Here is a 13,204-nt window from a genome sequence, read left to right as displayed (position 1 = left end):
CTGTTGGGCTTAGTCCTGGGTGAACTCTACCATCAACTACGAAACCAACCTTCAGGCTGATTACTTGGTTAATGGTTTTTTTGACCTTATTGTAAACAGTCGCAAACACAGGAACTTTGTCCAATTTGCCTTGGCTCTCAGCTTTGTTCTTTTTCAGTGTTTAAGCCTTTTAAATAATTATAAATGTTTAAATTCTGTATGGAACTCATTTTTTCCATTTTTCTAAAGAAAAAAACATTGATTGCTTCAATCAACCATGAAAATTAAATCATATTATGTTATAGCTGAAAACTTAACAGCAGCCTAGTGAGAGATGAGGCTTAATAGAAGCAAACCTTTTCGAAAACCGCTAAGGCCATCTTTTGATTTTATAAAAAGTAAACGAACACCCCATCTAATTTCTCCTATTGTAGGGCATAGGTGGATATCTAATTAGTTTTTTTTTGGTATAGATACAGTTGTGGCAAATGTGACATATTTGCTACGCTGTGAAAATCTGAGTAGTTACATTTTATTGCTGGAGTTGTGGAGTAGCAAAGCAAAGTTCAAGCTTTGGGATAAATGGGGCTTAAGGATATTTATGTCTCATGTTAGTAAGGATTTAGGTGTACAGTGGTGTGTATTCCCAAGGTTCATTAAATAACTGCCCTAATCTAGTAGGATACTGTTTTAAAAAGTGTCTAAGGAATGGTTCTGAATCTATGAACTTGGTGAGGAGCCAGTCAGAGAGGAAATGGGGTTATTCCCTAAACAAACCACTTCAATCATTCTGATTTCATCTGATTCAATGAGCTCGTTATTCTCTAATTGTTAAATCCATTTATACATAGGATTATATTATATTTGTTTTTGTTGATAGTATCCTCATCAAAGTTTGAGGGAACCACTCATGTAGACTTATTTTCTCTCCAGTAGACATCAAAGTTCATGCATGCTTAATGGAAATGAGAATGAGGTTCAAAATGATAAGGATTAGTGGCAGTTTGAGAGTTTGTAAAACTGAATATTGGGAATGCTGATGTACATGGATCTGCCTCCAAGAGAGAGTATCCATTCCGTAAAAATCTGTGCTCTTCAAGAATCATATTGCCTTCAGTCACATAATTTTAAAGGGCTGATTCAACTGATTTTTTCATGTTCATCTATGCTGAAGTTTCTCTCAGGATTGATCTTCTGAATTTTTTCTTAACAGGGTTGGACCCAGTGTTTACACAACGTCCAGTTTTGCCCTCTGATGGAATATGCAATACAATTAATGTGGATGTGGGGCCAAAGATGGACTTCAGAGAATGTGAGAGGCAAGTACAGTTAATATTACTTCCAAAATTACATAACTGTGAATCAAGCATTTTCTTGTTTTTATTTCAACCAAGTTGGTAATATGATTGCTAGCCAGTCTAACATAATTCTACGCTGAGTTTCCTGCATGAAAGCATTAATTCCTAACTCTTTAATTGAAAGTTTAATGTTTATTGAAGCCTTTTTAAATTTCTATATTAAGTTAGATTGAACTTACCATACAAAGGAGTATTGGTGGGTGACTCCTTAGTATTTATAATGTCAGTAGAAGCAGTACTTAAATTTCAAGTGCCTAGTTTAATTTTCCCATTATAGGCCTCTCCTGTCATGTTTACTTCTGATTCTTTAGTGTTCTATGTATTCATAATCTGTCTTCCAGCCCAAATTTGCTCTTATTTTTGATTTGTTTGAGATGAATGGCTTTAAGCTACGTAGTGCATCCACTGGGTTGCAGTTGGTGGCTTTACTTCAAGATATAGAGGTCAGCTGCTGCTTTTTCAGTGAGCGAGCTTGGTGAATAAGCATGCATGGACAACTTATGACGGTAGTTGGAGGACATAAAAGACCATCCTTAGGTAAGATGGTCTCTAAACTCTATGAAAGCCTATGAAGGTGCTGTGACTTGTCAAGTGATTTCCAGCAATTAATAGGCAGCCAATACATGAAGGGGAGGGTAGCAGCCCTCATTTCTATGAGTGAAGGTGGAGACCACAGTAGTTGGTGCATCATAACTTATCTCACTTCAAGCATGGTAAAATTTAATTCAATGGCTGTAGCACCACTGCAATGTGGAAGGCAAATTGAAAACCAACACATTACTATCTGGAGACGTAGCAGCTCGCCAATTATATTTTTCTTAATTGGATTTTAGAACAGATGTGATGGAGACCTCTCAAGTAAAATACTTCAAAGGTAAATTATTTCCCCAATCAGATCTTTGGTCGGGGACTACCTGAGTGAGTTCATCAGTGAAATGTCAGTTAACTTAGAACTGGAACTTATAATGTCCAGTCAACTCAGGAGTGTTGGAGGTTAGAGAATACAAGATTAGATGGGTATAATGGGGTTAAACATCTTAAGTAGAAGAAAATGGAATGGCCTGAAGATTTGGACTTTTGGAGTGGCAGCTTCAGGATCATTCATACAGGCTACATTAATGGAAGGGTAGGAGAGGGTTATAATAATGGGAAGAGTGCTGTAATGAGAGTGAAGACCTTTATAAAATACAATTAAAGAATCATTCTGATGAAGTTAATAATGTTACCCACAGATATTGCGTTGGTAAAAGTTAATACATCAACAGCATACTATGATTATGATAAAATGGAGATGTATGATAAGATCACTGAAGTAGAAAAAAATGTTAGGGAGGAGAGAAACTATTTTACTCAGGGAATGGAATGCAATCATTGGAAGAGGCCAAGAAAGTAAAAGTTTGGAAAATATAATCTAGGGGAGTGAAATGAAAGAGGATAAAGGTTTTGGAATTCTACAACATATAAAAATTATTGTTAGAAACACTCATTCAGAACCACCCATGAAGATAATACATATGGAGGATGCCAGGAGATGTAAGAGATAACAAATTGATTTCATATGTGTGAAGTATAAATTTAGAAATCAAATAAAGGACTGCAAAAGCTACTTGGGGCAGATCTTGACAGTGACCACAATTTAGTGCAAATGAAGTGCCATTTTAAATTCAAGAAGCTGAAGAAGAGAGTGAAGATTAGATGGTAGTTAAGACATTGAAGAAAGCAACTGATCCATGATTGGATTTCCTGCAGAAATTGGAAAAGAATATTGAAAAAGTATGGCAAAACATGGTTGATAGAAGAAAGATGAAAAGAAACGGACTGGTTTTCCAATTCCAATAAAGAAAACTGTAGGCTAAATGAAACAGTGGGCCACTGATGAAATACTTAACCTAATGAAGAAGAAAGTACAAAAAGTCAAGTTTTGAGGTGGGGAAAATGCTACAAAAAGGTTGAATTAAGTCAACAGCAAAGCAAAAAGAGCCAGGGAATAATGGAGGAAGACTGTATGAAGAGGTGCAAGATAAACTAGCCCAAAGAAAAAGTTAAAGCAGTTTAAAGAATTGTGGAATGCCATTTCAAAGAAGGTAGAGCCAATATCAATACTGTTTAGGCAATGGTGAAATGAAATCTTGAAGTTGAAGGTAAAGTGAAGCAATGGTAAGATTTGGATAAATTTAAAGAAGGAAAAAGAAAGGTTACTGTTGGTGATGAAGGGAGAGTAGAATTTATCCACGGGCCTGAATTTGACACTGCATCAAAGGACTTGAGCAAAAAAGGCACCAGAGACATAAAAGAAACTTTCAGAAGTAATATAAAGATTAGGAAATAGATCCTGACAAACCTAAATTATCTAATACTTGTATGTGATATTTATATGAGAGTAGAAACACTGATGGGCGCTATGAAGGTTGTTATTGTTCCTATACAAAAAAAGGCTGAGAAATATGGGAACATCAGAACAACCAATCTGAAGACTCGAACATCGAAGATTCTGGCAAGAATAATGTATGAAGTAATGGAGAATGAAGTAGAAGAGTGTATAATTGAGGACCAATTTGCATTTACAGGAAAGGAACAAGAAGCTATTTTTGATCTCGGAATCATTGTAGGGTGGAGGATACAGAAAGATCCACGAGGGCGATCAACAAATGGGAAATTCAACAAAGCTCAATTCAATGTTCATATGCAGGAAGTGAGAAATTTATTGGACATCCTGGGGCATGGCATCTCTCTGAAGATCATAATTGATGAAAGCATGTAGTGGAAGAATTACAGAGGAAGGCCAACAATGGAATATGAAATGCAGGAAATGGAGTGTCAGTGGAAGAAGCTATGAGGGGATGAGTTAAACCAAGGTCCTTCTCATTAGCCCAATGCTCTACCCACTGCATTCTGCAAGAGTACAAAAATGTCACTTAAGTATTATGCTAATGAAATGTAATCATGACGGGAGTGCCGTATGACTCTTTAGTATCATGTGAGTGAAAATTATTTGGCACTGATGAGAGAGGATGTAAAAATCAATCCATAATTAACCATCGAAGTATTATCAGGAAATCAACAGCTTTAATTCTAAAGCCTCCTGTCATATAGGCATAACAGCAAATGGTTGTACATAAACTGCAGCTCTCTGTTGTTACTAATTTATCTTAAGAGTCTCTCTAATTTATCTTGGGTCACATTTTGGCCAAGTGTTTAGTTGTGCCATGGGGATGTCTTTCTCTAGGCAGTACTTACATAAACACTTCTACACAGTGATTGTTTACAAGAATGGTTGAATAAGTGGTTGTACTTGTACAAGCGTTTTTTATGGCGGACATCCAAAATATTGCACCTACATCTAATTTTCTTTCCAATCTTTCATAGGTTCCAATTCATCTGCATGAATGATAAATGCTGTGCTATAAATGAAGTGGATGGGCCATACAGGAATACTGTGAGTTGGTAATCCAAAATTTCTCCTTAGCTTAATACAATATTTTAAGTGAATTCATTGCATTATGACAGAAGAACCAGGAAGCATCACTGATATTCTGTGTGAGAGAACAGTTAAATTTTTTTAATGTGCACTTTTTGGAGATGAGGCTTTTGGTTATGCAGTTATAAAATGATATTATAGTTGTTTACTTATTCATGGAATTTACTGGAATAAGTGGTTAGAGCTGAAGTTGTTTTGATATGCTCTGTTTCAACCTTAGCATATAGCAGTGAATTCAAGTCTATTTCCTCTTTTTCAACAACTTCCTCTGGATTAAGAACAACATATCGATTGACATACATTATGCAAACTTGTTTAATTAACATCAATCAGTTTCCATTTTTATAAATACAAGCTAAATTGACTGAAATCATTGGAATCTGTCATTGAAATTGTTATTGAAATCACTGTAGTAGCATCACATGCTGCCTTAGAAATACTTAAATCAATTCATAGGTATGTTACCATTTTCTAGGTACTTGAATATTTTTCTGAGGATTAAAGCCTTATTGTTGACAATCATAATACTTTGTAGGTGACTTCTCGGCCTTGTTTGCTTGGAGATGGACACATAATGGTCCAAGTGGGAAATATTATGCTCTTCTGTGAGCCAATTTCATGCAGTAAATACTATAATGCCAAGAGCTTTGATAACAATTTTCACTTGTTGTATTCTTGTAAATATCTTTCCATAGCCACATGTTGCTTATATAAACCAAAACACAGCAATCAACCTTAAGGTCAGTTTGGTAGGTGATGGTAGAGTTCACCCTGTACTAAGCCTGACAGCATGTGAAATTTACATATCCAGTTAGGGGGGCCAGTTCCGTTCCTTATTCCCCATCTTACTGAAATATTTAAGGATGTACAGTGGGTACTTTTTGATGTGGAATAGAATTTACTCTCAATTTATTGACAGTAGCAGGATTTCTGCATGCAAACAAAGTTTACCAAGTTAACAGCTGCTGATGAATTAATATTGCTGAGTGTTTTTTCCCATTCTAATGATCATTTAAGAAGAAGTTAATTAATAATAATGTTTAATGGTTCCTAAAAATCATGTATATGACATGTATGGAACACACCATCATTTCAAGTAGAATGTGAATACAAATACAAAGCCACAATTAAAAAAAACAGTAAACAGTTGCAGTAACAGCGTAAATAAGATTAAAATTATTTATCTACAGGGAGAGATGTGAATTCAACCACAGTATAATTAATGTTTGCGCAGGAATTGTTCAAGTTAAGACTTAAATGACAAAAAATTATCTTTTTCCCTCAGTTTTCTAGGTAATGGTTTCAGGAAAATCACACTAACGTGACAAAGGTTCTTTAAAAATTGCTAAATTATGGGCAGTTATCCAGAAGTCATTACAACCTCTTGTGCTGTGCCTATGTTTATCAACATTTTTTTACAAAGTGAGCATGACTTTGTTTTGCTGAGCGATAATGATGTCAGGGAATATATGCATACAGGGAATAGTTGAAATATTGAATTTTTTCAGTTAAGGCCTACAAATACTTGCCCTTGGAACTTTACCTTGGATTCTTAATGCCCATTTTTGCAGCTAAAGAGTTACATGGAATGGTATAAGTACCCCTACGTGGTAATTTCAGTCTGCTATGAATGAATGCATATTAAACTGAAAGAGCCTTCTCAGACATTGTCAACCAGGGCTACGATTTTCTCTGGAGGTAACATCCTAAGGGAACTTAAGAGCTTATTTAATCAGCATGAATTTCCCAGGAGAGAGTCTCATGAATCCTAAGAATTTTGTCACAGTAGAGCACTTAACATAAACCCATTTATCCTCAAAAGAGGGAAGGCTATGCATTTTTTTTGGTGGGGATGAAATTGAATATTAAAAATTTCATGATATAATGAGTAATCCTCCCCGGACTACAACCTTGACGTGGTGGAAGGGCTTGTGCGTTCCGATGACCCCTAGAGCTGTACTGGCGGGAGTAATAAAAATTGCTCCTGGTAGGGTCACCCATGCCAGATAGGTCGAAGGTTAGGAGCCAGACGAAAGGTAGTCCACGCAGCATCTGTTCCTCAGTGAGGCAGCTGCAATGGCATCTGACCCCAGTGGGGCGGCCAGTAAGTGATGGTGTCACGTTAAAAACACTATTGAGGAAGGCAACGGGAAACCACCTCAATTATCATTCCCAAGATTTACATGATGGATAAAACAGAGATTTTGAGTCCTGGAAACTACGGAACTCGGCCCAATCGGCCGTGTGGCGTGCCCGGCAGCAGGGGAGGCAAGGCTTCCGCGGTCGTCATCCCACGAAACCCTTGCAAGGGAAAACCAGCAGTAGCAGGACAGAAGACGCAGGAGAAGAAGACCACATTAGTTAGAATAGGAACGTGGAATGTTAGGACAATGATGCGGATGGGGAAATTGGAGAATGTTAAGCAAGAGATGGCAAGGGGAAATATAGATATTTTAGGTCTATGCGAGGTGAGATGGAAAGATAGCGGGATTACTGGAGTGATAAGTATAGAATAATATACAGCGGCGATGACGAGAGCCAACGAGGGGTTGCCATAGTATTAAATGAAGAGGTAGGAAGAAGCGTAGTCAACATAGAGCAGGTAACGGATAGAATAATACTAGTAGAGATGAAAGCAGAACCGACGTACTTGGTTATTATTCAGGTATATATGCCACCGAGCAACCATAAAGAAGAAGAGGTCGATAGGTTATACATTCAGTTAGAGGACATAATCGCGTGTGTTCCTGCAGGGAAACATTTGATAGTGATGGGGGATTGGAATGCGACGGTAGGTGAAGGAAGAGATGGTGACGAGGTCAGGGACTACGGATTAGGCACAATAAATGACTGTGGGGAGAAAGCAGTTGAGCTCTGCAGGAGACAGGGCTTAGTTATCACCAACACTTGGTTTAGACACCACAAAAGACGCAGGTATACATGGAAAATGCCAGGTGACTCAGAAAGGTATCAGCTAGATTATATCCTGGTTAGACACAGGTTTAGGAACAGTGTGATAAATTCGCACAGCTTCCTGGGAGCGGATGCGGACTCTGACCACAATTTAGTTGTTATGAAATGTAGCGTCCGTTTCAAAAAGATAAGGCAGAGGGGGGCGAGTTTGAAAATGGAATGTAGGAGCATTAAATGGTTTGAAAAGGAAGGAATACAAACAGGCGGTAGAGGAAACCATGGAGGATGGTAAAGAGCTAAGTACTATCGAAGAAAAATGGGAATGAATCAAGAAAGTGTTGTCTAAAGCTGCAAAAGACACTATTGGAACTGTTAAAGCTAAAAGGATTAGGAAACCATGGATCACGGATGAGATGATTACAAAGATGGATGAGCTGCGAAAATGGAAGAATGTTAATACAGAATTAGGCAAAATGAAGTACAAAGAATTGAACAACAAATTGAGGCGGGCAACAAATAAAGCAAAGGAAGCATGGTGGAAGACACAGTGCGAGGATATGGAAAGTCTGCAGAGGAAGGGTGAAATCGGTGCGCTGTACAGCAAAGTTAAATCTTTATCGGGAAGTAAGAAAGGGAGATCAACGATAGCAGTTAGAGATAAGGCAGGTAAGGTAATAGTTGACACAGGAAAGATCCCAGAGAGATGGAAGGAATATGTAGAAGAACTGTATAGTAAAGAGCTTAGACCAACAAAGTTAGACATTGAAAAGGAACATGACGTAGAGGAAGATAGCGTAGGTTTAGGCATACTAGACAATGAGATAGAAAGGGCATTAAGGGAGATGAAACTAAATAAGGCTGTTGGGGTGGATAACATTCCCGTGGAACTTTTAAAATGCTTAGGAAAATGTGGGAGGAAGAGGCTATATGGGCTGATCCATAGTATTTATTAGGAGGGAATCTGGCCGGAAGACTTCGTGAGATCAGTTTTAGTTTCTATTCCGAAAAAGGTTAAGGCCACGTCATGTGAGGATTATAGGACAATTAGTTTGATATCCCACGCAGCTAAAGTTGTTCTCAGGATCATAAACAAAAGGATAGAGAGTAGGGCAAATGATTACTTAGGAGATGATCAGTTAGGGTTTAGGAAGGGGAGAGGTACGCATGATGCCATTGCAGTAATGAGATTATTAATCGAGAGGAATATAGAACACAATCAGGAGGTATTTGCCTGTTTCGTAGATTTCGAAAAAGCGTTTGATAGAGTGAATTGGGAAAAACTAATGAGTATGCTGCAGAAAATAGGGATAGATTGGAGGGAAAGGAGGCTAATCCGCAACCTGTACATGTCTCAGACTGCTCAGGTGTGAGTGGTGAACGGGGAGTCCGGTTGGGCAGTGTTAGGCAGAGGTGTAAGGCAGGGTTGACCATTATCACCGTTGCTGTTCAACCTGTATGCAGAGGAAATGATCAAAGAGGCATGGGAAGAACTCGAGGTAGGAATGAAAGTGGGCGGGGAATTCGTAAAATCAGTTAGGTTTGCTGATGACCAAGCTTTAGTTTGTCAGTCAGCCAAGGGGCTGCAAGCATTGCTGCGTGAATTGGAAATTCAGTGCGACAGGTATGGGATGAGAATCAATATTAATAAAACAAAGGTTATGCGATTTTCTAGAAAGAAAAAGGCTAAGCTTAACATTAAAATAGGAGGGCAAAAACTAGAGCAGGTAGAACAGTTTACGTATCTTGGTAGTGTTTTGGACCAACATGGTCAAAGTAGTAGGGACTTAAGGAGAAGAATTGCGCTAGGCAAAGAAGCTTTCACAAGGAGGAGGGAGTTGATGACGGGGACGTAGAGTAAGGATGTTAAGAAAAGACTCGTAAAAACTTTGGTATGGAGCGTAGCTATGTACGGCGCGGAAACGTGGTCATTGAAGCAGGAGGATAGACGTAGACTGGAGGCTTTTGAAATGTGGGTGTGGAGAAGAATGGAGAAGGTAAAATGGACAGAGAAGAAAACAAATGAGGAAGTACTTGGTATGGTGGGCGAAGAGAGGGGTTTGCTGGGAGCAATCCTATGGAGGCAGGAAAAGTGGTTGAAGGGGGTATTGACCGGCAGTGGGATGTTGAAGACTGTAATAGAGGGGAGAATGTTATGTAAACGAGGAAAGGGAAGGAACAGGATAGGGATCTTGGACGGGATGAAGGGAGGAAGAAGGTACTCTGAGATGAAGCGGGACCTGATATAGAGTAGGATGATGGATTTTGTTGGGAGTAATAAAATGTTTGTTTGGTAGTTGTGTCCATCCAAAAACCTACCTTAACCGGTAGATTACCTTAAAAAAAATTTTTTGAAATAATGAGTAACACATACACGGTTTGTACAAAAAAAGTAACGCAAAAAGTTTCAGGAAAATAGATTTATTTCAGATATTGCTACGATGCCTCAAAATTCTTCGAAGTACATCCCTTTTCTTTAATGGCACTTAGGGTGCCAAGGTGGTATCGTTTGAGGGAGGATTTCACTTTTGGGAATAGAAAATCGTTTGCTGTTACCAAGTTGGTATTTTAAGGGGGTGGGGAATCATTGCGATGCCATTGCAGAAGGTGACACTCGACTCTGCTCTTGTTCGTCCGTTAAAACGTTTGGGATGAGTTTAGCGCAGACCTTTGTATCACTTTTTAATAATAATGATGGGCACTGTCATCTTATCAATGCTAATACGATCTGTGATTATGCACACTCTTAACCGAGGGTCTGAATTAAACACTTCACACACATGTCAGGAAAAAATTGTTATTTTTGCATTAATTTTAATACAAATCTTATGTTATAGCACTGACATCATGTTAAGTTTATTCCTAGGTAAATTTTCAGTGCTAGATGACTATTTTATCAAAATTCAGAAGCAAGGTACTGATGCTACTTCCTGGAAATGAATTCTATTCAACCCTGACTGTGTTAAAATTGCACAGGCAGATTATATTAATTGATTAAATAATTGATTCTATGGAAAATTAGCAGCCACAGTTGGAAAATATTTTATTATTTTCAACTCACACTTCAAAAAGATTTTATTATTGTAATATACTTACATGTATGGGAGGAAAAATGATTTTTTTTAAAAAGCTACTTATTTTACCGTGCTCTTTTCTTTGGAGTGTCTTACATAATATTATCTCTTGTAGAATCCTCAAATATCCCTAGTATCCAGGCTCAAATCAAAAGTGGTTTGACCTCATCCTTCTGAAGGATCCAGAACATTGTAAGGGTATTGAGTATGTTTTCCCATGATGGAAAGGGGGGCATCCAGGATTGGGGAGAATTTCATTTCATCTCTAACTCCTCCCACTTGTCCATCTATTGCAGTAAGTCTGGGTTGAAGTCACTCTCATGATCCCACAGTTGTTTGGGGAATTGGGAATGTGACTAGTTACATTTGCTAAAACTAACTTCACTTTATGTTCCTCCCCTCACAAAATATAAACAGATAGGAAATCAAATTAAGAAATACTAGGCATGGTGGAGGAGGAGAGAAAATCCAAAGGAGATGGGAGAGATGCATACAGAGCATTTTGATTGGCGATAGAACCCCGAAGACTATGGTAAAGGGGAGAACATAAGTCAAGCAAATTAGGGGTAGTAAAAGGATAGAGATTGGATGAAATGAAGGTAGTTAGTATGTACTAATGTGGAATTGAAGAGCTGTTTGATGCAGTGCAGTATCGTAGGTTATCAGATTTAGGATTTTTAAGCAAGACTAAGAAATGTAGTAGTGTACAAACTTTGTCCAACAAAATTAAATAGTAGACTACTGATTAATAATAATACTAGCCATATATGCACTTCGTGCATATTTACGTACAAATTGCTTATATTTCATTATCACTTTACTTGAATTAGTGTTAGTGGTTATTCCCATGTGTAGGTGAAACTCCTATCACAATGAAGATGATTGAGCAAGTACTGTTCTGTGTAATATGTGCATTAGTTTATGGATTTATTTTTATTACTGGTGTAAACATTTGATGCCTTATTTAAGAGCAAAATATTCCATTCATTGTTTGTTTTGAAACTGTTTTGTTGTTTACTCCTATTTTTGCTCCCATCATATATGGTTATAAATTGTTCTTGTGTTCCAGTATGTATTGATAATTGTTCATTAATCAAGGTATTATTAAGAATTCCAATTTTTACTTCCTATTCTTTACATATATTTTACATTACTCTGTTTAAGGAATTAGGTAGAACTTTTGTGCTGGAGTCATGCAGTAATCCAGAATGCACCACATCTCCTCTGAAATATCTCTCCAGTATCCAGAATGCATTGATTCTTGCAATAAGGAGGCATATTGATCGCTATTATGCTGTAAGTATTCCCAAAAGGGTAGAAAATAATTAATGCCTTAAGGTGATATAGTGATTGGTTGGTGACTACCTTTACTTCAGGAAATATTCAAACAACTGTGGGAGATGCTGCTACAGTAACTTTTAATGGAGTCATCTGCTAATATGCATTAAAATGCAGACATTTTCAGAAAAAGGTGGAGGGATAACTTACAAATACAGTGGTGTCTTAATTTGACCAGAGTCCATGTTCTCCACAATCACTTTGCTATATTAAGTGCTCCTGCATGTAGTTTGATATCATGAAAACAAATCATTAACTAGAGGTTATCCATCACGTTTTGGAATGGATTGAGAATGTAATGTCTTAGTGGAAAGATTTAAAAAATTTCTCATGGGACAACCAATGTTGTTGGATATTTATAGTCATATATTCATGGTCAAAATTACCTACCATCTACATTTACAGACTGGCTTAAATAAGAATAAACCAAAAACGTTTATTAATGTGTAAACCAACTGCAGAACTGACAAGGCTCCTTTAGCAGATTGAAATGCCTGTAACCTTTCAAGCTCGGATCTAAACCGAGCTTGATATTTTCATTATTGCTGCAATCTGATGGAAAATCAAGTTACTTCCTGAATGCTTTTTGTTGACTGGCAATGAAAAAAAACAGGTTTTTCTAAGGGTTTGATTTGTATTTGTTTAAGTTCATTGTTTTAATTTCCATAATTTATGGATTTTTTTTCATATCAGGGTTGGTTAATATGCGAGGATCCAGGCTGCTCCAACAGAGTGCGTAGAGTTCCAACTCAAGTGAGAGGTTCATATCCAGTGTGCTCTGGCTGTAGTTCAGGGTGCATGATGCGAGAGGTAAAGTGTTTCCCCCTAGTCTTAAAAAATATGCATATTTTTTCTTCAATTAGTGTTATCATTTTTATAGTTTTTCTTGGTGAAAAAAGAATGGTAGATTCAATTGAAGATCTCTTTCCCAAAATGATTTAATTACATCTTTGATGGCAATCTCCCAGGTGCATATTACTGTGTTGAGCAGAAAAGCTCTTTTGCCCTGGAGATTTGAAATTGGAGTCCATGGTGCTCCGTCTATGCATGCACGTATGCACAGCAGT

General features: G+C 37.5%; 1 protein-coding gene across 1 annotated transcript in view; it reads left to right on the top strand.

Annotated features, from left to right (window-relative positions):
• PolA1 (DNA polymerase alpha catalytic subunit) overlaps positions 1-13,204 on the top strand; it is an 81,600-nt gene that overhangs the window by 61,752 nt on the left and 6,644 nt on the right. The window contains exons 19-22 of the mRNA XM_071584284.1: positions 1,193-1,298; positions 4,704-4,773; positions 11,964-12,095; positions 12,831-12,947. Of these exons, the coding sequence (XP_071440385.1) occupies positions 1,193-1,298; positions 4,704-4,773; positions 11,964-12,095; positions 12,831-12,947 (425 nt within the window). The remainder of the gene's footprint in view (positions 1-1,192; positions 1,299-4,703; positions 4,774-11,963; positions 12,096-12,830; positions 12,948-13,204) is intronic.

Source organism: Hetaerina americana, unplaced genomic scaffold (assembly GCF_022747635.1).
Source record: "Hetaerina americana unplaced genomic scaffold, ioHetAmer1.1.p SCAF_17, whole genome shotgun sequence".
Taxonomy (NCBI): Eukaryota; Metazoa; Arthropoda; class Insecta; order Odonata; family Calopterygidae; genus Hetaerina; species Hetaerina americana.
Note: the sequence above shows the minus strand (reverse complement) of the source record. Positions and strands in the feature narration are given on the sequence as shown.